The sequence below is a fragment of the Pogona vitticeps genome, chromosome 3 (genome assembly GCF_051106095.1).
Source record: "Pogona vitticeps strain Pit_001003342236 chromosome 3, PviZW2.1, whole genome shotgun sequence".
NCBI classification, from domain to species: Eukaryota; Metazoa; Chordata; class Lepidosauria; order Squamata; family Agamidae; genus Pogona; species Pogona vitticeps.
In genome coordinates, this window is record NC_135785.1 from 44,385,001 (window position 1) to 44,410,607 (window position 25,607).

At 41.3% G+C, this 25,607-nt stretch overlaps 2 protein-coding genes across 3 annotated transcripts in view; both read right to left on the reverse strand.

Annotated features, from left to right (window-relative positions):
* LOC144587851 (uncharacterized) overlaps positions 1-25,607 on the reverse strand; it is a 462,829-nt gene that overhangs the window by 221,026 nt on the left and 216,196 nt on the right. The window lies entirely within an intron of this gene.
* The window catches only part of SLCO2A1 (solute carrier organic anion transporter family member 2A1), a 77,520-nt gene continuing 60,307 nt past the window's right edge, over positions 8,395-25,607 (reverse strand). For both annotated transcript variants that reach the window (XM_020786395.3, XM_078389286.1), the window contains 7 exons: positions 25,355-25,519; positions 23,790-23,979; positions 21,616-21,772; positions 19,531-19,700; positions 17,616-17,680; positions 13,046-13,169; positions 8,395-9,401 (listed from right to left, as the gene is read on the reverse strand). In XM_020786395.3, the coding sequence (XP_020642054.3) occupies positions 9,281-9,401; positions 13,046-13,169; positions 17,616-17,680; positions 19,531-19,700; positions 21,616-21,772; positions 23,790-23,979; positions 25,355-25,519 (992 nt within the window). In that variant the 3' untranslated portion in view covers positions 8,395-9,280. The remainder of the gene's footprint in view (positions 9,402-13,045; positions 13,170-17,615; positions 17,681-19,530; positions 19,701-21,615; positions 21,773-23,789; positions 23,980-25,354; positions 25,520-25,607) is intronic.

Consider the following 25,607-nt stretch of genomic DNA (forward strand, 5'->3'; position numbering starts at 1 on the left):
ATATACTAACCATCCCAATTAAAAAACCCCTCTTAGACAGCCAATCGCTAAGAGAAACGTCTTCACCTGCTTGGGGAAAGACAGCAAAGATAGGGCCAGCCTGGCCTCCTGTGGGAGGGGAATTCCAGAGTCTGGGAGCCGCAACTGAGAAGGCTTTTTGCTTAAGTTCTGTGTTATTTTCATATTTGACATTTACTTACCAATGTTTCCTTACTCAGACATTCTGATATACAAGGTTGCCAAATCTAGATCCTGGAAGGGATCCTGCAATGCTTAGTGTTTTTGTCAAGTTGTTTGTGACTTATAATAAACCTTCCACGGATGTCTGGGCATTGAATACTCAGAATTGGTCTTTCTGTCTCTCCTTCTTGTGGTGCTGTAGGACTGGGCGGCCTGTCTAAGGGCAGACAAGTGGCAGGTCACATAATGCCATCCATCAGCCACACATGCTCTGGGTGATCTCGGCTGCCCCCTCTCCCAGGAGACACAAGGGAGATCCAAGCTTCCAATCCATGGCTCCTCAACTAGGCAAGCCACTGAGCTGTACCACTTCTTTGTACACTTTAGAGAAATAATTTTGACCAGGCTTGTGTTTTCCCCATCAGTACAGAAATGATGTGAGAAGCAGCTGCTGCGGGAATGTTCTCTTTCTATGGAACACTTTTGGGATTACAGAAGGTCAACCATTCCATCAGATTTGTTTCCAGAGGATGACCGTTCAAGTATGGTTTTAGCTTTAGCAATCTGAGGGCCATGCAGATATTACTGGACTCCAGCTTCCATCTGCTTTAATTAGCATGGACCACGGTCAAAGATCATGGGAGTGTGGTCATGTGAAAAAGCAAAAAAAAATTTAAAAAATGGTTACAGGTTTGGGAAATGTCACAAGAAATTGTCCAGCAAAAACTAAGTTTTAAACCTGAAATGTTGTTATTGAATATAATGCCACAGATCATTCATAAAAAAATTAAAATATGGTCTACTGTATATATACATAGCAGCCAGGTTATTCTGGGCCCAAAAATGGAAGAATGGAGAAATACCAATGATGGAGGAGCTATTAAAGAAGCTACATGATATTGCAGAACTAGATATGCTTTTAGAGGCAATACTGGATCAATCGAGATACTTTGTAAAAGAAAGCTGGAAGCTGATGTACAATTGGATCCAGAAACAGACAGAAACTGAGGGGAAGAAATGATTGTGGTGAACCAGTGCTTTGATGATATTAGATTACCTAGACAATGGTGAAATCTCTGATCTATATATGTAGTATGGATGTTTAGTTTTTCTTGTCTTTTGTTGTCTTTGTTGTTTTGTATGTTTTATATGTATGAGTAACAATAAAATAGTTTTTAAAAAAAGGATCATGGGAGTGTTAGTCCATTGCATTTGGAGGGCACTGTTTCTTCTCCCCTGATATAAATAACTGTGATTCTGAACAATAGGTTTCTGAAATTTGCTACCTCTGATGCTTGAAAAGAAGAGAAAAAGAGCCACCAGCATCTGTCAATGAATAGCAATTGGATATAAACTGTTGCTGGCTGACAGTCAGTTCCCTCTGTAATTTTATTTCTATTGCGCTGCAGCAAAAAGCCATAATAGTGGATGTTCATGACTGCGAACAAGGAGAAACAGCTGGTAAAAATTGGACAGAGACTAGTAAATGCAAATAAGGTTAACAGAGCTAGGGTGATTGGTTATAAATATATGCCTAGAAAAAAACCCACCTTTTAAAAAAAAAAACCCTCTTGTGACATGGAATAAACAAAAACTCTGCCTTTGGGATGTGAAGGGCAATGCCATCTACTGGAGCTTGAAAGGAGAATCCAATAAAAGAGTTCTAGACATGTGGGGCTGCATAAAACTCAAAGGCTATTTAATCTCAAGCATTCACATTTTGCTTCAAAGGATAGTGAAAGTACCAGCCTGCCTTAGATATTAATTATGGCTTGAATGTCCCTATGCAGCAACTTACTAAATTAAACTCAAGCTCTAAGAAGATGGTGTGTGTGTGTTCGTATGCATTTCTTTCTATCTATTTAGTAGATGAATTTATAGCCTGCCTTTGTTGGATTCATAGGAGTATACATGGCTTTTTGCCTCCTTACTTTAATGTTTTGACAAGCCTGTGGGGTAGGTCAGGTGGAGAGAGAGTGACTGGCAGTCCAAGGTATCCACAAAGCTCTCCTCCAGCATCCCATTTCAATTCTCTAAATTTTTTTCCTGTCAGCTTTCATACCCATATATTATGACTGGAAATAAGTATGAGTGATTTTGTCCTTAGTCTCAAGTGACACATCCATAAACTTGATGATCTTTTCTCTAGTTCCTTCATTGCTGCCCTTCGAAGTCTTAGTTTTCTTTTGATTTCTTGGCTGCCATCTCTGGTTGGATTGATGATTGAATAAAGGTATACAAAATGTCTAACCACTTCAATTTCTTCATTGTCAACATCAAAGTTGTGCATTTCCTCTGTAGTCACAATTTTTTGTCTTATTGATGTTCAGCTGCAGTCCTGCTGTAGCACTTTTTTTTATTTTTACTAAAAGTCATTTCTAGTTGTAAGTGTTTTTTGGCAGTAAGATATCATCTGCATATCTTAAATTATTGATGTTTCTTCCACCACCTTTCACCTCCGTCATCTGAATCTAGTCTGGCCTTCTGTATGATATGTTTTGCCTAAAGATTGAATAGATAAGGGAATAAAATGCATCCTTGTCTGATACCTTTGCCTATAGGAAACCATTCTGTCTTTCCATATTTTGTCCTAATGGTAGATTCTTGTCCACAGTACAACTTAGGCATCAGGACAATTTCAGAATAATCCATAGTTTCTTCTGATCCACACAGTCAAAAGCTTTGCTGTAGTCTATAAAGCATAGACTGATCTTCTTCTGATACTCTTTGATGCACTCCAGTAGTCAGCGGATATTTGCAATGTGAACTTGTTTGCCTCTTCCTTTTCAAAATACATCCACAGAATACATCCAAAAAAATTAATGTCACAGCTAGCTTGGACCTAAAGTTAGTTCCTTGGTTACTACCTGTTTCACTCAGTGGCCACCCATTGTTTTCTGCTGATGCAACATTTTCTTTGGGATGATCTGATCTGGGGCTTGGTGTTGTGCTTATGGAAAAAACTTGAGCTAATAATAGATGGGGCCAGCCTTTCACTTTTTAAAAAAAGTCTTTCATCTACTCCTTTTCTCCCTGTATCATTCCTTTCTTTTTCTCTTCCTTCTACCCCCATTTAACTATTTTTGGCTCACCTTTCTCATTCTTCCTCTTCTTCCTTCTTTCCCAGAAGACATAGGAAAGTCTCATGTTGTTTCTTCCAGATGTCCAGAAAGATGGCTTGCGAAGGCTTCCCCTCCTTCCAAAATACTGCCTGTTGCTCCCTCTCCTTCATTGTCCTCCTTCTTGCAAGAGCTCTGCACTGAGAGCTTGCAGAGCGCCCTCCTCTTGCACCACTCTGCCCTTTTCCATTGCTCACCTGCCCCACTACCTTTTCTCCCTCTGGTTGCTCCACAGATTAATTTGAAAGCTTTACAGGCTCCTCAGGTGGCATCAGTGACTCACTCCTGCCTTAAGCTCTGACCATAAAATAGCCATGATTTGCAGAAAGCTGTTGTTATTTGTGTGTGGAAGTGATGGAGAAGGATTGCATGTAAGCAATTGGCAAATTTTTAGTGCCGTACTGCATTGTTTGTAATAGGGCACTAAAAATGGCAACAAATCCATCTCTGTGTGTAAACAAGAACGGGCAGGACTAATGTGTATTGCCTCACAACAAAAAGTATTAGACTCTCTCTCTCTCTCTCTCTCTCTCTCTCTGTGTGTGTGTGTGTGTGTGTGTGTGTGTGTGTGTGACTGCAATTGCCCAACTCCCCCAGCCAATCTCTGTGTTGGTGAGGGGATTCTGGAAGTTGTAGTACAAAAATGTGAAGTTTCTAAGCTTTGGTGATGAGAGATTTTCCGCTGCAGGCATGAAAATGTATAACTGATTTGGAAGACATGCAGGTCTTGAACAAAGCTACCAGGCTATTGGCAGATTACAGTATTTTGAAAAGATATTATGGAACTCCTGACCAAGAAGAATGGGATAACCAGCCTTGAGGGGGAGGAAAGACGCTGCTGGCAGCTATGATACCCCCCTCCCAGCTGTTGCTCCTGAGCCTTCCCTGGCTTTCCTCCTGTGCTGGAGGAAAGGGCTAGGTGTTCCACTGCATAGCTGATGGGGGTGGGCAATAGAAAAGGTCAGAGAGGTGCAAAAAGAGGGCGCTCTGCAAGCTATCGGTACAGATGCCCCCAGTTGTCTTGGGGGACACTGGAATGGCAATTAGGTTAAATTAAATTAAACAGTCTCTCTTAAAATAAAGCAGCTGTACAGGTTCATGAGAGAAGAAATGATACAATAATACAGCAGTACAATAGCCTTCTGTGCAAAGAATCAGCTAGTAGAGGGAGACACCTACACTAGGTTGGTTTTTTCTCAACATTCCATGTGTTGCTCTGGGACTAAGATTGCCTTTTTCAGGGCCCTAGCTAAAGCCTTAGGGGATGGCTGCGCTTTTATTGGCCTCCAGCAGGGGACACACATCTCAGTGTGAGCCATGCTGGAAGAGAAGGTGTGTGTTTGTGTCTGTGTTGGCTTTAATGTTTGACTACCTGTATCGCTTCTACACTCCTAAATGGTATGAGAGTATAGGGCACATAATATTGGCTTTGGATATTAGTGCAGGGAATCTATACAGGCTCACCGTTCCTTATGTAGTATTTTGCAATTGCTACACAAGGGCCTATTCTCATGTCATCACAAAAATCCACTAACTGATCTCAGATTTTGGCCCCACTGTCTCATAGAAAGGGAGCCTGGTGACCTGGAACCCCTATTTATGTATTATAATTTCAGTTTGGGATGAAGATGAGACACAGACAAACGGGTCAGAACCCTATTCCATTATTTGAGTGTATAACAGCAGTCATACAACCAATTAGAGTCAGTATGTCAGAAGACTAGTGTATGCCCTATTATCTTCTAGTTGTTCAGTGGGGCATACAACTGGAAGCTAGCAAATTGTGAAACCTGAGTTATTATTCAAGGCATTTTGTCATAAGATTTTGGCCTGTATAAGATCTCTAGGTGTTGAAATGGAGAGACCAGAAAAACTGCATGGTAGAAATTGCCTGAGATAGCATCGGAAGTCAGCATGGCCTCACATTCCACAGGATTCCACTGCTAAGGCCCCCTCAGACAAGACCTCCTCACCACTGAACCCTATTTGTCCATCTGTCATTCGTGTCATCCCTGACTATATTGGTAGGGAGGAGAAAGGGATACCACTACCTGCTTGATCACAGGGCTTTCTACCACTGAGGTAATAAAAAGAAAATAGGACACAGGACAGCAGCAGCTGGTGACCATGGCAGTGAGAATATAGATTTACTTAGGAGAGTCCATTGAGAGTGCCTCATCCAAGGCCCTCAAAAACCTCCAGACCGTATTGGAATTGGCCTTATGGATGTATATGTGTGTACACACATTGCTATTTTCTGCCTCCTTTTTGGTCAGGAGAGGCAGCCAAGTCGACCTTTTGTGTGAAATCTCCTTCATTTTTCCTAACAAGGTTTTTTATCTTTACATTCTCATTCACAGAATTTTACAGAAAGTTCAGATGATGCACTTTTCCACATCACTTGTATTTTCCTGCTGCTTCATGCATCTTTTTCCTTTCACCAAAAATCTATTGAGGAAAAGCCAGGAAGACCTGTGCAATTTTGTTTAGCTGGCAACACCAGATAATGGCCATCCAGAAGTGTTCTGTCTCCCAGTAAAGAAGAGGTAAATCAATGCCCTGCCCATAAATACGACTTTCTGACAGATATCTGTTCCACTGCAGGTACAAATTAGCCCATTCCTAAACATGTCAATTCATATAACCCACTGTATTCAATAGAGCTTACCCTAAGATGTGATTTTTTTTGTTCTCATTGAAAAAAGCATGTCCTCATGAGACAATGTGCAAAACATGATCAATTACTGCAATAATTTTCTCTCCTTCAAGAGTACAAAAAGACCGCCAATTCTTAAAAGCAGCATCTGAAAAAATGTTTTTGCATGAAAAACTTATATATGTCTTTAAAACATTGTTTTGTGCTAAGGACAACGATTTCTGCATAAAGTAAAATGTTCCTACATTTTCTGAGCAAAATAGATTTTTTAAAAATTAAAAATGTTAATTTTTCAGAATGTTTTTTAATTTAGATCAGCTGGGTGGAAGACACCCTTGTGTAAGCTCTAGTCAGTGATGGTATGGTGATGTAAAGGTGACTTTCTCAATGGAGAGAGTGATGCAGAAGTTTGTATGGAAAATTTAGAAATAAATATGGAAGAAGAGAGTTAGAGGAACAGAGCCCTCAGCTTGATTGTATCCAGTTTGTTGGCATAGTCATAGAGCAGGAGAGGCAATCCAGTTCTCTATGAACAAAAGAATTTCATCAGCACCACCGGTAAGTGAAACTCCAGTATTCTCCAACACACAACACACTCATTTTGTCCTGTTCATAAAAATCAATCTGGAATTTGCTTCCTGTTGAATTACTACCTCATGTACTTAGAAAGGCGAACTGTTGCCATGTTTTGACTTAGTAGTTTCATTTCTTTTAGTGGTTTAATAATTTTTCAACAGTGTGAAAACTAGTATTCAGTTGCTGTGCCTGAAGTAAGCCCAAGTGAAAAGGAATCAGGTTCTGGCATTTTCCCTGCTTTGTCTCTTTGTGAATGGTACTGAGCACAATCTTAGACCATCTAAGCTACTGACATAGGTGTCGTCAACATTCAGAATGCCCTGTGCTTTGTAACGTTTGACATCTTTCTTGTTGTTGGCAATGTGGGCACAATGTTGTGCAGCAATATCAGGCTATTTCCTGGTATTCTGAATCATGGATGCAAAAGGATAATAATATTCCACATTCATAAACTGGAGGGTTCTTTTTTAACTGAATAAATCAAAGTGACACTAGGTGGCACTAAAACCTTCTTCTGATGCCTCTAAACTAGGCTCACAAGAAGGTGGAAAATATGAATGGGCTTGCAATTAACAGCTGCATGAATAATTTGACTAGAAGGCAAGCACTTTTAAGACTGCAGCTCCCATTAGCCCTAGTCAGGACAACCTGAAGCAACAGATAATGGAAGTTGCAGCCCAGTATCACCTCAAAGGCTGCAATTTGCCCACCCCTGCCTTAAGAGGTGATTTTCAGACAACACAAAACTGCTGCTTGCTTAATTTCACAGAGCTGGGGTGAGGGGTGTTGGTCCTGTAAGCCATGTAGTCTGGCTCTATACTCCATGTAGCAATCAAAGAACAGTTTAAAAATCTTATGGAACTTCCTCTACCATATGAATACACACAGAAAATTCATCACAGTGTAAATCATCCCTTAAGGTTTGCTTACTATGCACAAAGTTCGTTTTCTACCAAGGCTCTTCCTACTAGATCTGCATTTGTTAGTAATCTCTCAATTCTGCTGAAAAGCCTTACATTTCTCAGTCTTCCCTTGAGTATTTATGTGCACAGCGTACAGCAGCGTTCCCTGTTCTGGTGCCCTCTAATGGTACTATGGGCTGGGGATGATGGGCGTTGCATTCAGCTGGTATGAAAGACCATGCTAGGAGAGGCTGGGAACACTTGCAATCTAATTTTTCCACTTGCCACTTATTAATTCTTGTGTTATGTTCTATTTTTCTTCAAATGAGCTCAAGTCATGGATCTCCACTGCCCACTTTAACCACACAATGATCTGATGAGGTAGGTGAGACTTAAAAACTAAGACTTTTCTAAAGTGAACCAGTGAGTGTTATGGCTCAATGGGGACTAGAACACAGATTTCCCAAGCGCTGTTTTGATACCTGAACTACTGTGCCACAGGGGCTCTCTTAGGGTACAGTAACAGTGAAGCCAGTGGCACATTGATTTATAAAGCCAAATTTCAGCCCATCTAATTCATCATAAATCAAAGCACATCTTTTTAAAGTACGGTTCATCCTTTCAGCTTTAAAAAGCTTCTTTTCCCACCCTCCAGCTCTCTTTCCAAATTCTTTTAAATAATAATTTTTAAAATCTTGTAATTTTTTTTTTAAATTTAAAAAGAACACCAAACTGAAAATGAGGCCCTTTCATTGATATAGCCCTGATGATGCAGTTTCTTTACTTTGCAACGACCCAATCTATTGTAGAGGAGATTCGCTGAATGCAAATTTTGATCAGCTGCATTCAATGCATCCCAGAATTAGATATGATGTCACTATAGCAACGAGAAGGTCCAGAGGCAATGAGAGTATTGGTGAGTTGAATCCTTCAAAGAAAATCAATAAGAAGCATGAACAAATTGGAAAAAATTGCTTTTACTTAAAATGGAATATATCATAAACAACTCACTTTATACACTGACCGGAATTTAGGTCCAATTTGACCTGTGTAGTGATGAAGAAGGCACAAAAGTGGGGGCAGGCTGAGACAAGTTATAAACCCCTTCCTCCCTGGTTCCATGCCTTGGATTGGGGGAAAGGCAGCATTGGAAACCAACTCCCATAAGCCCAAGACAACATTCCCAGTGGCCAGGGACTCAGAGAGTTCTAGTCGAAAATATCCAGGGAAGACAAGACTGCCATTCACTGGCTTTGGCCAGTCTTACCATAATGCAACACACTTGAGGCCTCAGCCATTGGCAAATGGAATGGCTCCCTCCTCAGCAACGTCTGAGTCATTCACGTGGTTCTTTTAACTGTAACAGATTCCATTTCACCATCCACAGAATGCGGATGTTTCTCAAGAGGTACGTGTGCCGTTCTTCTGTCTGACCTATCTGTTTAGAAATCAGAAGAAACAGCCACTTCTTGGGCATGCCAGGATGGTGGAGAAAATGGAAAAGCCATCTGAAAGACATCTTCCTTGTTGTACCCCTGCTGGGCACCTCTTTCCTAGCTCCATGGAAAATTTCACGGCAAGCCTACACACTGGTTCTTTTAACACTGTTCAGGTGCTTGGTCACTGGGAGTCCAGCTTGTTCTTCATTTACCATCATAGACAAGTCTGTTTAGCCAGATGGCGCTCCGCAGAAGCTGATAATGAAGCAGCTTAACATTCAGCTGCTAATATGAAATGGTTTCCATATTGTAAAAGAAGAAAAGAAGTCACACAGGCTATGTACTGTTAAGTAAATATAAGGCATGGTACAAAATGGCCCTTGAGATGGATCTTCTTGTAATGGAGAGCTACACTAGACCAGCCGCTTTCTCTTGCACATTGTATTCCTTGTTCTTTGTCACCCTCCAGCTGATGAAACTTAAAATGAGAATGCCAACTATTTTGTAACCCACTTGGAGACCTAAGTACCTGCCAAGAGAAAAGAAAAGAATGATTAAGGCTTGCTGGCAATCTCTCCCTTTAAGCTACGTAGCTTTCCCTGAAGTTTTTTTATATAAACAAAGATTATTTACGTTGGCAAAACTTTGATTTTGATTTCAAAATTACAAGTTGATTCAGGAAAAAAATATTGAAATAGAAATCTTTGTACTTCCAAAGTACACATGCTAGTACACACTTAAATCACTCTACCTATCAGCAAACTGTAATCAACACTTTAAAATCTCATTGGCTTTGTTGTTAAGCCTACTGTCATTTTGAAGCTTCACTATGTGTGCCGCTTATATCCCTTTTTGTCCCCCCACCCTCTACACTCATTTAACTGTTTCCATTCATCTGTGGCTCATGATTCTAAACTAGACAAATTTGCACAATACTTTAAGGTGTTTCTTGTTTGGCAGAAAGGAAAAACGAAGACATGGAAAAACTTCCATCAAAGAAACAATAAACTGAAAAGTACCAACACTTTGGTTTTGGAATGAGACTTTGGAAGAAGCCAGATGCAACTGGGATGGTATGAAGTAGAAATGGGGACAAAGCACCAAAATAGAGAATGAAAAGAGAAATATAAAAAGGTTACATTTGTTGCTTCGTATTTGTCAGGGTCTCTGGACTCCAAGAATATGAAGCAATGAATATTTGATGAATCAGGGATATTTGTTGAATATCCTGATTCATTTTTAAATTTGTCCCCATTTCTAGTAATAAGGCCACTGAGAGGGGATCTTGCCTTCCATTCATATTTCTCTTTCCCCCCCAATCATTGTAAGGTAGCATACAAGGCTCTCCTCAGTACTTTCTCCTCACAAATGGAGCCTGAAAAGGAATGTGTTGACAAATCTCAAAGTTACAGGGTTGTGTTTTTGGTAAAAAGGACAATATCAAAAGGGATATATGAATAAGAATGCAGTTATGTAACAAGCAATGTTTTAAGTGGTTTTTAAAAGTTACCTTTAAAGCCATTTTTACAGGCAATTTTGACAGGAACTTTTCAAGTTTTCATGACAAGCCATCACCACAAATTTTGATCACTTGATAACTGCATGGGCTTTCCCTGTCTTTCCTGGCCTGACCTCTCTCCCCAACTCCTCCTTAGATAACCCTCCACTCTTCCTGGGGGCCACGGAGGTACAGCCTTCTCCTAGAAAGTAGGGCCTAGGCTGTCCAGTACACTATGTGGAAAATATCTCTGAAAGTAGAAAGGATACATATACAGTACCCTATATTTTTATCTCCTTAGAGGTATATTAACTGTTGGGATAGCTCAGTGGTTTAGGTATCTGGCTGTGGAGCCAGAGGTTGGGATTTTGATTCCCTACTGTGCCTCCTATGAGCAGAGCCAGCCTGTGTGACCTTGGGCAAGCTGCATAGTCTCTGATCCACCCCAGAAGAAGGGAAGGGTAAACCACTTCTGAGTATTCTCTACCTGGAAAATCCTGAAAAGCATCACCATATTAGAAGTGTGTTATTTGCTCAGAGGTCTGAGGTTTCTGACTTTGCTGAAGACCTGACTGTCTTCCTAAAAGAGAGGTAGGTGTGGTAATAAAGAAATGTTGCAGGAATGTTGCAAAATGTTCATGGAACTAAGGATCCTATTGTCTATTGCTGTGACTCTGTGGTCTGTATTCTGGGCCACTGTGTGGAACAACCGTCAGGAATGAAAGCCCTACCTGGCTGCATGGATTCAGTGGGAGAAAACCTCACACCATCCACATGACATTAATACAGGGGGCCGGGCCTGTGGGATAGGAGCTCAAACAAGCATTCCTAGCGCTTTTTGCCAGCTAGATCAGACAGGCTTGGGTCAAGACCAGCAGGCAAGGATTTCTTACTGGCTTTGGGACAGATGTCAGAGGAAAGCCTGAACAGGTACAATCTATCTCTTGTTTCTCCACACTGAGGTCAAACAATTTTACAGCTATCTGATTAATAGTGTGTTTGTATTTTGCTTACGCAGGTTTGCCAATGCAGAGCACTACAGCAGCATGCCTCCCACAACGAAGGCTGTGGAATTTGGGAACTGAGGGGAGAGATCCTTTCTTCTCCCAGTCATGCACTGGACTGTGTCTTCTCCCACACTAACCACCCTTCTCCTGCCCAGTGTGGCCAAGGGAGTGGAAGAATAGCGACTCTTGATTAATCACTGCAATGGTTTCTTATGACCAGGAAACAGTCCTTCAGATTACAATTATTTTCAGCAGAGCCAGTTCACAGAACATTCTGCTTGTATCCAGCATTGCACACACATTCATGAACCAATCAATTTATTTAAAATACTCTTTTGTGTCAGCAACCCCCCGTGTAAAAGAATGGTGTGCCTAAAAGATTGGTCTTTTTTACTATCCCTCTGGGTGAAACACAAGGCCAGTGTCCCTCTTTTGGCTGCTGCTGATCCAGAGATATCTGTTTCCACAACTACGGTATCAGAGCTAGCTAATATCTGCTGGAGACATCTAATAGCAACCTGACGTGTAAGGTTTTGTTGGGTGTGGGCTCAGGGGGAATTCCTAGGCTCGCCAGTCTGGCCCCAGATCAGAGCCACAGCAAGTCCTTCAAACAGGATTTCCCCCCCAAAATAAAATAGAATGAAGCAAAAACTTTGAAATTCCCAAATTGATGCAAGAGGCTGCCAAGAGATGTATTCACGCACATAGCCTCAGGAACCTGTATAATTGAGTCTTCCATAAACTGTTCCATGGAATAGTCACTCAATAGTTCTTAGGTTCAGAGATTTTTTTTTAAAAAAAATCACAGCCCTAAGGCTCCGCATGATGTCATAACATATAGAAGCAATCAGAGTAGGGATCAGAGCATGGAGGCCTGTGGGAGAGGAAAGGCAAGATGCAGATTCAGGCAGCAATGAGCCTCATTTGAAAAAAAGGTCACTTGCGGGAGTAACTACATCTCTAAGAGAGAGGACCTAAGAAATCAGAATAGAGAGTCTGTTTGCTGACTCTTGAGTCCCAATATTGGGGTTTGCGTTGTTCAGAATGAAAATAAGTTATTTCTTTTAATGTCGCAGACTCTCATATGAGATTGCAAACTAGAGTGACAAAACCGCTGAAGGAATAGGCGATACCTCGCGTTAGACCACTAAAACAATCAAACAAACTGCAAGCTTTTGTGGACAAGATTTCACTTCATCAGGCTAAGCACCATCACTTCATGGATAGTGCAGAAAAATTGTAGATTAGAGTTAAAAAAATTGATGGTTGATGTCCACACCAAGTCTCTTTACAGAGATTATTTCAAAACTCAGGCTGCAATTGTCATCTGAATGTGTGTGTGCGATCTCAAATGCCATCCCTTGCAGCATGGTTGGAATTTTACACCCTGTTCGTAAGACCAAAAAGTTCGCCAATTACTCTGTGATTGCACACACACACAAATACACATGTCTCTGCCACAAAAATATCAGGCAAATCTTCTCTGCAAGGTCTCTCTGAGGACAGGATAAAATACGTACACATAAAAACACCTCCAGGGACTGGAGAAATGGGATAAACATTTAGCCAAAAAAGAGTGTAGTTAATAACATGATTTGAAAGAACCCTCTGGTATCCCAGGCAAGAAAATTTCCCGTCTAATTCAAGGAAACTGCTTAGGTGTGTTACCTGTTGCGGAAGAGATCGTTGTCATAGTAAACACAGGATCCGCTACCTTTATTGCACCCCTTCCTCCATAAGATGCATGAGGAGTCAATGATTAAGCCAAAAAGGGCAGGAGCTGGCAGCCAAGCTTAAAAAGAAGGTGGAGAGAAAGAATGAGATTGGAAAGGTTCAAAATTGTAGGTGAAAGCACACCTCTTCTCTATCACACTATATTTTGGCTACCCAGGAGCCTCACAGGGTCACATCTGATACATAATGTCCTCGTTCAATCTGTGAGCACCAGACTACGTAGATGATATATGTAACATGTCATTGTTACATACAAGAGCTTCCTAAAGACAAAAAGGCTGTCTGTTCATTCTAGCATAAACTTGTCACAATGCACATTTGCCAAATTAGTCAGCCTTTGTTTGGTTATTGGTCAGGCGGGAAGCAACATGATTTGATTTGCATGTATAATGTTTTGCACACACATTTCTGAATGGTTTGTGGGTTCAGAGGGACAACATTGTAATTTTTATCTGATTTCCCCCCAAGAACCTATTTTCCATTTTTTTTTCTAGTGGAAATAAAATTGGAAAATTTAGAAAAAACTGGACTAAAATATGTATTTTTGGAAAGACTAAAACAGTTCTTAAGACAAAGCTTTATTCATTCAGAAGGCCAGGTGCTGCACATATGACTACAACCATGTAAGACAGCCCACAGAAGTAGAAAATGACCATCCCTGTCTGTACTTTAGACATACAGAACACTCTAATCCAAGATTGCCGTTCTTCATCTAGTAGGTGCCTCCACCTTCATGAAAGGAGCATACGGAGGTGGTTTCATTGCTAATGGATTGCTGCTTACCTTCAGCTAATGTCTTTTGCTTTCGTTTCAAAGATACAATCACTGCAGAAGGAAAATACTTCTGTCCACATAACACATACTATTTTGCTTATTACAACATTTCTTATTTCTGCTTTAATTTCCTCCCTGCTTTTCAAACGGCAAAAAAATAAGATATATATGCTTAGGCAGCAGAGGGAGCAGCAGTTTGCAACTCTCTATTTGGCTTAAAGGTATATTTCCAATTTTGTTTTCATAAGCTAAGGTATGTATATCTTTTAAATTCCATAAAGATACCAAACGAGTTATGAATGAAATGCTTTACAGCAGAAAAAATATATTTAGATTTAATATATAATAAGTATAGCATATATCTTAATTTTCTTCCAAATTTCAGGTTTTCTTAAACAAAAATAGGGGAGAGAAAACATTTTCCCCCAATGGCTTCATACTTTTTTGAAATTTGACACTTCTATTCTGCCCTTGTAAACATCAATTGATATTTTTTGTTAAGTTCTCTCAATTTACAGTGGTGCCTCGTATAATGAGCGCCCCATTTAACGACGAATCCGCATAGCGATGCGGATTTTGCGATCGCAAAAGCGATCGCATTGAGATGTTTCCTATGGGGAAAAAATCGCTTTACGATTTTTCCCCATAGGCCCCATTTCCCCACCAGCTAACCGGAAGGCAGCGCCGCCCAGCTGGGGGGGAGAAGGCTTCGGAGCGACCGCGGTGGAGGCTTCCCCAGCGGTCGCTCCGAAGCCTGCGCCACCCAGCTGGGGGAAAATTGCCACCCGCAGCATTTTTGCACCTCGCTTACCGAGGCGGCGAAAATGGCAGCCGGATGGGGGATTCTTCGCTTACCTGTGAGTTTTTCCCCAATATGGGTTCCCCCCCACATAGCGAAGAATCCGGATAGCGACGTTAATACTGGAACGGATTAATGTCGCTATGCGGGGCACCACTGTACTTAGGATTTATTGTGATTCTATAAATTAGTGATTTAAAAGGTCATTTGATTAACAGTCCTGTTCAAGTCTTGCAAACTCAAGGCTGTTGCTGCTTTTATTGGGTCAATCTACTGCCTAGTTGGTCTTTTTTTTTTCCTGCTGCCTTCCTCTTTTCCCAGCATTACTCTCTCAGTGAGTCTTACGATATAGTCAAAAGTATAATAACCTCACTTTAGTCACTGTCATTTCTAGGGAAGAATTCATGCTTGATAAGTATGAGCCAGCTACAGTCGGCTGGGGGGGGGGAAGGAGCTAAGTGCTAGCGTGGGCAAACCCCCTCAGCAAGGGCAGAAGGGTTGTTGGCCATGAAGGAAACACCTGGAGCAGACGAGGGTGGTGGCCCTAAACCCTCCCCCAGAGAAACAGCTGTAGCTGCAGCTCAGGTAGATATAGAGGAAAGTAAGCAAGGAGAGGGGGAGGAGGAACTGGACATTTGGGAGGCTTGGGAGTTTTGGGAGAAAATAGTCTGCTGGGGGAGACGCTGAAAGGAGCTTCTAAGAGGCCTGCATTTCCGGAGGACTGCTGGCTTATCTGAAGGGAAGCTGAAAGCTAGAAGCTTCCAGGGTCAGCCGGTGCTGCACAGCCTCTTCTGCTTGCTGGATGCCATGCTGGGGGACTTGGCTGGCAAAGATTATTTAACAGCCTGGACCTTTCAGCCAAGACAAGTTGCCATGGGAGTGAAGTAACTCCCTCGAAGCTGGGACAGAATATTCTCTCAGCCCTGGAAGAACTGGAAGGATAGAAAGCTACCAATTCCATCCCTGCTGTTTGGGGCTAGAGGCCCCATCCTGCAAAGGACTACAAAGACATTGCTTTTTCTTTCTTTCTTTTTTCTTTGTATGCTGAGTCCAATAAAGCTTAACTGATCACCAGTACCTGCTGGCTCATTATGGATACAGCGGCTGGGGCTGCTCACAATAAGATACCCTCTAAATTCACATCTAGGAATGGCAATTTGTTTAATTAAAAGGGATTTATGCTACACAACCTTCCTATAAAAGCTTATACATTCATTTTTAATTTTTGCTTCCACTGGTTTTGACTCAAGCAAAACAAACAAATCTCCTTTAAATCAGAAAATCATTCATGTCTCCTGAGCCCAGTTGCAAGAGCTGAATTGTAATACACTCCCAAAGATCTACTGTATTTTTCCGTGTATAAGACACCCCCGTGTATAAGACGCCCCCCCCACTTTTCTAACCAAAAGTAAGAAATCTAAGTGGGACTTAGCAAGTGTAGGGGGAAAGGGATCTCTTTGATCCCTGCTTTCCCTTCTACTTGTTTTTGTTCTCTCCTCAGCTTACTTCTGTGTATAAGACGACTCTCAATTTTTATTCTAAAGATTCTAGACAAAAGTATAGTCGTATACATGAAAAAATATGGTAACTGGGAGTATCATGGGATCCAAATGCTTCTCTCCTAATTCCCTTTTCGGGAGCACTGGGGTATTTCATAAGTTTGTTATGAGGCCTCTCTTTTTCTCTGGTGCAATGGCAGCATCCTAATAAGTAGACATTCTGGAAAATGTGTGTAGTGGATAGAATGTTGAACTAGGATTCTGGAGACTTGGGTTCAGATCCTTGCTCAGCCATGGAAACTCACTGATGGGAGTCTGCACTAGAAAACCACTCCTTGAATATCTCACATACCTCAGAAATTCTATTAAGGTCACCTTAAGGCAGAAGCAACTTAATGGCACAAAGCAAATACAGTGGTACCTCGCAGGATGATTACCCCTCAAACTGACGAATCTGCATGATGACGACGTTTTGCGACTGCCATTTTGCTTCGCAAAACAGTGATTTCTATGGGGGAATTTCGCTGAACGACGATTTGGTCCATGTTTCGCGGACTGTTTATTCACAAGATGAATGATTTAAAACAGCTGATCGGTGGATCTTCGCAAAAACGGGTGTTTGGGGGCCCGTTTTTTGCAAGACAGCGATTAAAAACAGTTGATTAGCACTCGCAAAATGGCTGCCATATGGGCGATCTTTGCAAAACGAGGAGGTATTTTCCCCATTGGAACACATTAAATGGGTTTCAATGCATTCCAATGGGGAAATGGTTTTCGCATGACGATGATTTCGCTAAACAGCGATTTTCACGGAACGGATTATCATCACCATGTGGGGCACCACTGTACAACAGTTTTCAAAAAGTATACAACTAAGGACTCAAATGGCCTTAGGGTTTTAGGCATCTGGGAAGCTACTGTTCAAGATATCTGGGAGGGAGGAGCAGAGAACAATTTTAGGGCTAAGCAGCATTTCATTTGCAATGTAACCAAGTGCAATGGAACAGGCATATGTGTATTAAAGCAACAATGCAAACATATACAAACTTTGCAATATCACTGATTTTTTTTAAGAGGCAAGGATCCATAAAAGTATATATCAAATTCATCTCCCTGGTGGGACAGGACAAATACATGCTCAACTCCAACTGGTTTTTACATAAGGTTTGTGTAACATTATGTGAGTAATTGATGGGATGCCAAGCTACATTTCTATTGTGCACTCAGGTGCATGACCAAGTTGTTATTTGGCACCTTTTCAATTAGCAACAATTAGCTGGAACAAGTTACACATGCCATTTGAGAACATCAGGAGAATTCTGCCCATATTGTTAGAAAAATAAGAAACAATTTGGAATTGAACTTGATGGATTTGCCTATCCTTACTCCCTTATAAATGTATTTAGAATTGCAGCCTCAGGTAGGTACTCACCTAGCAATCTCATCAGCAAAAACTGGACTCCAATGGCAAAAGATTTTTCATCATAATTCACCACCCTGCATAGGACAAATATACAGTGTATCACATATGCAAGACATCGGGCTTAAATGTAAGCTACAGCTGGGGATGGGGAAGCAAAGGTGCTTGATTACATTAGGAGTGTAAGGCTTAAATTTGTCATATATTTCTTGTAGTTAAGCTGCGGAAAGGCCAGTACGTGCATCATAAAGATAATCCTTTGCAATGCTAGCACTATAGAAGTACGATATTCTTCTCAGGAAGACTAGCAGATGCCTGGTCTTTCTTTTGTTTAGAAGTTGTTAAAATATAGTCAGAATTAGAGATGAGCATGAATTGCTGGGTCAGCAGTTGATGCCCATCTCCAGTCAGAATCAAACTAAACAAGGCAGCTACTTTGCCTTTAGAAGATGACAGCACATTATTATTCCAGTAAAGAAATTCATTCAGTGCCTCAGAAACTGGACTTGCAAATGAAGCAAGCTAATTAAGATAGGGGAGATGAGAAAAACTTGTTCTTGGATAAATATATGTCTTTTAACACTTAACAGTAGCTCTGCTTCTAAGTATGAAGCTCCTCTCCCTCATCTAATGTGCTCTGTAAAGCCATTTTTGACATTTCACGGACTGTTTACTGCTTATGGTTTTCATTCATAGTGAAAAGGTGGAAAATCAATGGAAATTAATAAATAAGTGATGGGCAGATGGGAGAAATCTACAGGCCTATGGCTCAAGATTTGATGAGCTTTGCAGAGGTAATGTCACACACAATGCCATCAATTATGGCCTGGCCAAAAGGTGAACAACTATGGATCTCCCAGGGGCTACACACACACTTCCTTCTCTCTGAAACCCACACAGGAGGCACCCACTGCACCTCATGAAGCCGGAGGTTATCAGAAATTTACTTCTGGCTTTCAAACGCTTTTACTTGGGGCAAAACATTATGCAACATTGATAAAAGTTTAGAGATGGGATATTTAAATTTGTCTCCCAGGGGAGACAAATATGAATATCGCCACCATAGGTGGCCAGGCCAATTGAGGGGGGAAAAAACCCCAACTTACTGCTTGAGGCACAGCATGCATAATTGTCATTGTTTGCCCCACACCAATCATGAAATACTGTAGCCTGATTAGGGATTCCCTGCCTCTCTGTGCTGCTAAGCAGGGAGACTCATCATCCTGCCTCCACACTGTGATTGGCATGATGTGAATGATGACGGCCATATGCTGCAAGTGGTAAGTGGATAGCCCGGTCGTGGAGGGAGGGTCCAATCAGCCCAGCCACCTGTGGTGGCGATATTCGTATTCATCTCCCTGGGGAGATTAATAAGAGAATTACACCCCTCAAGGTGCAAATCTTCATCTTACTATTTTGGGGGAGGGGAAGCAACGGAAAGCTTGCAAGACTGAGGGGACAGGAGGCACATAAAAGGCTTGAGCAAGCTGCCTACAACTCAGAAGCTAGTTCACATCCCTGTCTGCCTTAGATCCTTCTTACAGGCATGTTTGATGGAAACACACGAGAGAGCCTTCTCTGTTGCTCCTCCCAGACTTTGGCACTCCTTTCCACAGGAAGCCAGGCTGGCCCCATCTTTGCTGTCTGTCTGCAAGCAGGCAGAGGCCTTTTTCTTCAACCAAGCTTTCCCTTAATGCCTGACTGCCTGGGATTTTTAAACAGTATTGTTGTGCGTTACTGTTTTTAATGTGTTTTTAGTACTGTGTTTGTTTACCATTTCTTAAAGTGGTGTTTGCTTTTAAGTATTTGTATATTTACTGTTTTTAGCTTTAAATATTGTACTGTTTAATGATTGATGCAAGCCGCCTTTGGTCCTCTGTAAGTAGAAAGGTGAGGTAAAAATATTTTAAGTAAACAAACAATTTACCGTAACACCATCATGTAGAGGGGGTTATGACACAGGCAAGCAATGAGTGCTGCAAAGGAGATGAGGAGTATAACAGATAGCAACATATGGGCACAGCTCACTGGGCAGGATCCAGTCTTTGCCAAGGACTGTCCGTTCTTGGCAGGGATGCAGGAGCAGTTTGTGTAGATCTAGTTGGAACAACAGGAGGAGAGTTAAATTCATCTTAGAGAATCTAGTCATGCACCAAGAGGAATCACAGCTCAGAGACAGCGTGCAGCATTTTTCAAACAAAAGACTCAGGTTCAATTCCTTGCACTTCAGCTTTAAAAAACTAGGTAGCAGGTAAAAGACCTTTTGCTAAGACTTTGGAGTGCAACTGCTAACCAGAATAAACTATAGCTGGACACCCTGTGGATCTCCAGATGCGATTCTGTAAGCTGCTCACTTGTGCCACAGACAATATCAAGTGAGATGAACAAGTAATTTGATGTGAGGTAAGTCAGCTTCTTACACTCCCAAGTTTCATGATTCTAGCACCCCCAGCTGTTCAGTTAAGGTGATCAGATGTGTTGCTTGCTTGCCAGGCGACCAGCATAAGATGTGACTGTGCTGTCTGGAATGCACCAAACTATTACTAAAAATTAATGCTATGTGTTTACAATTATATGCTGTATTTTAGAATTTGTGGGTCAACTCTCCTGCAAGCTTAGAACATGTCTCAAAAATGTAGATAGAGTCACAGAGATAATTATTTCTTAAAGAATTAAATGCTTGGGCTCTTTCCCAATCAGCTTAACTGTGATCGCACGCAAATATGCAAAAGCCCCAACAAACTGAATAATAAAAAAACCTATACCAAACTTCCAAAAGATGGTCAGACCTGGGCTTCGGCACCCCTCTCTGTGTATGCCAAGTTCCCATGGTACACTGCTGGTACTGAAGTCCTTTAGGGTTATTTTGCAAAATGTGACAGGGCACCAGAGAGGTTTCTCAAGATGTTGGGTATGTACAAACTAACATTTTCACTTGCATTTGGGAGGCTGTGGAAAGTCTTGCCTTCACAACACTACCAGTAAAGCTGTCCCATGGATACATTAGACAAGTCTGCACTGCATTCCTCATTGTTCCTTTTGGTATGTATTCTGTTGACTACATAATGTTAATGCTAACTGTGAGTAGAGCCAATATTTCGGCATGAGTATGTGATATATTTTGTTCAGCTGACAAGACTTGTGATTTTCTTGGTAGTCTTGCCACTTAGATTATTTTGTCTTGCTTTCAGCTTGTGTGATCACCTGGATTGGTCCCATATTGTCATTCATGCCACAATGACACTGCTAATGATGCACAAAGTAGGCTGCAGTGTAATTGTGAACATTACTCCTTTTGCATGCATTGTGCTCACAATTACAGTTCAATTTGCAAGCTGCATTTTTAAAAAAAATTCTCCTAATTTATCACTATAACCCTAAACTGATACAGCACTAATTCAAATGCTTTCTATGTCTTGCTAGTTCAGCAATATTTCACTTGTTAAACATTACTTTTAAAAAGAGAGATTTAAATGTCAACAAAAGAGGGAGGTGATAATGGCAGGGAAAGGGAGAAGTGAGGTTGTGCGATGTGTGGAAATGCACCTACCCAAAATAATGTGTGAGCTGTAGCAGTGATTTAAGTGCCAGAGTGCAGCACAGACAAGTTTGCATCAACCCAAAGCAAATCTCTGTGTCGCCATACCCTTACACAGAGTTAACTGATCTGTTTACCACTCCTTTATTTATTCTGAATGGCAGTGATTCCCTAGGTTTTCATATACTGTATAACTTCCTCTTCACATGACCATTTTTACTGCCGATGCAAGGGAATGAACCTGGAAATTGACATAAACAGTGCAATTCTTGGAAAAAGTTACATTATTGAGTCAGGGATTCTTGGAAATTAAAATTTTACCTTTTCTGAGTCTCATGTATGATCAGGTGAACTCAGTCAAACTGCCAATCTCTTGACAAGCTGAATGCTGCTTAAATTTGAGCTCATAAAGCTAATACATAGCCTTTAAAAATTATAGCTCCTCATCCTAAAATACTGATTGACATTACTTACGGCGGCCTTGGGCATGGAAGAATTGGAGAAGAACACAGTACAGCCAGCATGGCAGGGAGAAAGATACTCTATGCCATCATCTCCGCAGACTGGATAGAAGAGATCCTCTGAGCAGGAACATTGTTGGTTACATTTATTTCTCTCTGGGAGACTTGTACTGCCAAGAGGGGAAAAAAAAATAAAGAATAGAGAGATAAGGAAAGAAGAAATAAAGTGAAATTAGATAAAAGTTGAAATATCTTTTCTTGAATTCACTGGATAATGAACCACCATCCTCAATCTCTTCCTGTTGGGTCCTTGCCACCCTAAATTCTTGCCTATTGCCAACGTCTTACCTTTGTAAGATACCTTTGTAAGATACCTCTGCTTTTTTTCAGAATTTTTTTCAGAATTATTACTCTCAGTTACATGCAAAAACAAAAATAAACTCAAACACACAGAAAAAACATTTGATGCCTGGGATGATAAAACTAAGGCAAATCTTTTCACTGAGCACCCAAGAAAGAACAAAGAAAAATCCCAACTCCAAGGAAATAATAATTAATCCTGCAAGCATTTTAGATGCAAAGTATAATCCAATACTGAGAGCATAGGAAATAATGTGAAAGATATTGCAATCTGGCATCTAAAGCCAATGTCATCTAAAGAAAGCTTTACCTGTAATAGCCATAGGCTAAGATCTTATCATTCTTTCTCAGCCCAGCACCCTCAGAGCCTTTCTAACTGTAGGCATAACAACCTTTACGTAAGTAACAGAAGTGCTGAAAGTAAACTGAATGTTGCAGCTGTTTTTATTTCAGTTCTATCCTCTTATCTCTCCGTCTCTCCAGCCGCCCATCTAATCTGCCCTAACTCCCCACTACAGTGCATTCTCTTTCTCCCACATGACTGTTTATACCCATTTCACTGTATTCCATTTGACTACTCTCCATATCAGGTTCACTTCATCATCCTCTGGAAGGGAAGTCAACTTCTCAGCTTTGGAATGAGCTACCACTCAAAATCTGCATGGCCCCCTCTCTGGGGACCTTCAAGAAAGCCCTCAAAACCTTTGCATTTCATCAAGCTTTTCAAAACATGCGCTCTGAAGAACTGCTGACAGTATCAGCCTACCATTTATAATTGGCACTTGTTTTTAAATGTAATATTAATTTTAATTTTCACTTTGATTATGCTTGCATTATTTTTTTGTTATTGCCACTGTTGTAAACTGCCCAGAGTGCCAAGAAAGAAAGAAAGAAAGAAAGAAAGAAAGAAAGAAAGAAAGAAAGAAAGAAAGAAAGAAAGAAAGAAAGAAAGAAAGAAAATGCATCTCAGCTGCTGTGTTGTCCAAACAGGAGGTGCTTGGTCACATGTTTCAGAAAACATGTGTAATAGCAAAACGAATAGTCTTGTGTCATGTTAAAGGCTAGCATGTTTTATTTAGCATAAGCTTTCATGGGTCCTGGCCACTTCATCAGATGCATGGAATGAAGCTGCAGAAGGCAGGGATTTATACATATGGCAGGGGGAGAGTTGTAATAATGTTTCTCTTTGTCTTGGCTGCTTCACATGCACTTTAAGTAGTTCACATCAATGGAAAAACAGAGAGAGAGATTTCATAATGCTATTAAAAAATCTAAGGCCATGAACAAAGATGGGGGCTGGATACCTTAGCAAGTTAGGCATCTGGCTACAGAGTCAGAGGTTGGGAATTTGATTCCCCACTGTGCTCCTAGGAGAAACAGCAGCCTGTGTGGCCTTGGACAAGCTGCATAGTTTTAGAGCACTCAAAGGGGGAATGGTAAACCATGTCTGAGTACTCTATACTTAGAAAATCCTGGAAAGGGTCACCATAAGTCAAAATCAAAATGATGGCACACAATTATTATTGTTTGAGTGTATGAAACACAAATAGATCATAGACTCTGGACAACTGAACTTCATTGTTTCATTGAATAATACTTTGTAATCTTATACTGAAAATTTGCTCATGAGGTAATTAATGATGGAATTGTTCTCGTTAACTACTTAGAGAATTGGAACAAAGAGAAAAAAAAGGAGAAATAGTTCAGAGTGGACAGTAGAATAGGGGGCTGGAAATATATGACAGAGGAAATCTTGTGTGTTCCTGATTTTAGTCACTCCAAGCTGTCCTTTTCTGTAGCGTGCCTACAGAGAGGAGAGCATATTACCTTTCTGGATAAATTCCATCCACCGTCTGTGTGGAGCAGCCCATAAAGAAGAGAGGGAGGCAGCAGAGCGTGGAGACAAGTAGCACAGCAATGGCAAACCGTGGGATGGTTTTGAGGGAGAAGCCAAACCTCTTCATGATGATGCCTCCAAAGAGCATTCCCAGAGCAGCTGCAGGCAGATTTATGGCTCCTAAAACGTAAGGGAAAAGAAGCAACACTGCTTGGAGTACCCTAGAAGTGCAAGCAAAATCTCTTCTACAAACTGGCACTGACAACCCAGCTTTATGCTTCTGCATGGCAACGCTGACCTTTATTAGGCTTGTACAGATGCAGGGCCATAATTCTCCACTGCATTGGGGGCTTCCACACACAACAGAGCATCTACTTGAGTACTGCCATCCTCATAGGGATTTGCATGTTGTATACTGGCAGCCACCAATATGTCAGGATGACATGTCCATGTGCTGTGATTCCAGCCAGTGTACCTTGTCTGGGAAGTGGGCTGCATCCAACCTCTGGAGCAGCAGAGGGAATTTTACACCCTTGTGGCCCTAGGGCTCCTCCTGGGCCTTCTATCTCTGGAAAAAGAAAGCAGTGAAAGAGGGTAGAGCTGCTGTTCCTGAAAACTGGCAGAGGCAGCATCACTTTTCTTAAACAAGGTACAGAGTCTCTTTCCCCAAGACTAAAAAACCTAAGATTTCTAGATGTTTGTATTTTCTGTGTTTCTTTTAAAATCATTTTTTAAAGTAGGGAAAACTGCACTAGAGTCTGGGAGGAGGAAACAGATCCTTATCATTTTCTCACCCTTGTTTCAGAGGAAAGCCAGATGCATGGAAAAAGCGTGTGTTGACATCTTCCCTTCAATACCCTTTGTCCCCAGGCATATACAAGACACAGTGGCATCCAAGGCCACTGCTGCCATGGAGCAAGAGAGGTGCAGTACAAGATCTGCCCTTGCTTATCCCACAGTAGGGAGATGTAGCAAAGAGAGCCTGCGCTCCTCCTCCTTCTAAGCACCCTCTAAGCCACTGGAGGGTGCTTAGTTTGTTGCAGAGACAGTTGTTCAAGGGCAACTCAAGCAGAGGGCAGATTGTTCATTTAACGCAGCAATGGTGATCTCTAAACTGGGTGGCAGTGTCCCCACCCCCTCTGCAAACAAATACATCTGAAAAATAAAACTTTTCAGGAGGAGGAGGAGGATTGGGGCTGATTCACAACTTGTGTTTGATGGTCATCCATGTGTAATAACTTCCTCTTTGAGGTATCTTTTGGCTTAACCAGCAGGCTCCAAAACCCACTCACTTCTCAAGGTTTTGCTTTGAATTCTGAATAATGTTCAGTGCCCTCCATCCAGTGAGATTAAGGGGTATTCATTTCTTCCACATCTGCATCTGCCTCTTCTACACCTTTTGTCCTGATCCCTTCGCCAGTCCCCTTCACACACCACAGACATTTGGCTCCAAAGCTTTGAGGAATAGTTCCAAAAGCCATGTTCACAAAATTTCAGCCATTTGGTGAAGGCTGGTTCAGGCCAGCTTAGTTCAGAGCTACTACAATTCTCTCACCAATGAGAAAGTTTGCATAGGAAGCACTGGCACCAAACTGTTTCTCCAGGTATTTGTTGAGGAAGGTGGAGAGGCCAGCAATGACAGAGGAGAAGCTGCACTGGGCCACGACCAACCACATAAAGAGTGGATTGAGGAGCAGCTTTAGAAAACCTCGTGGGAACTCTGAAAAGAACAAAGGAGAATGAGATGCCAAGTTTACAGATGCTTGCCTCACATGTTTTAAGAATCTGACATGAGAAGATCAGAGTTC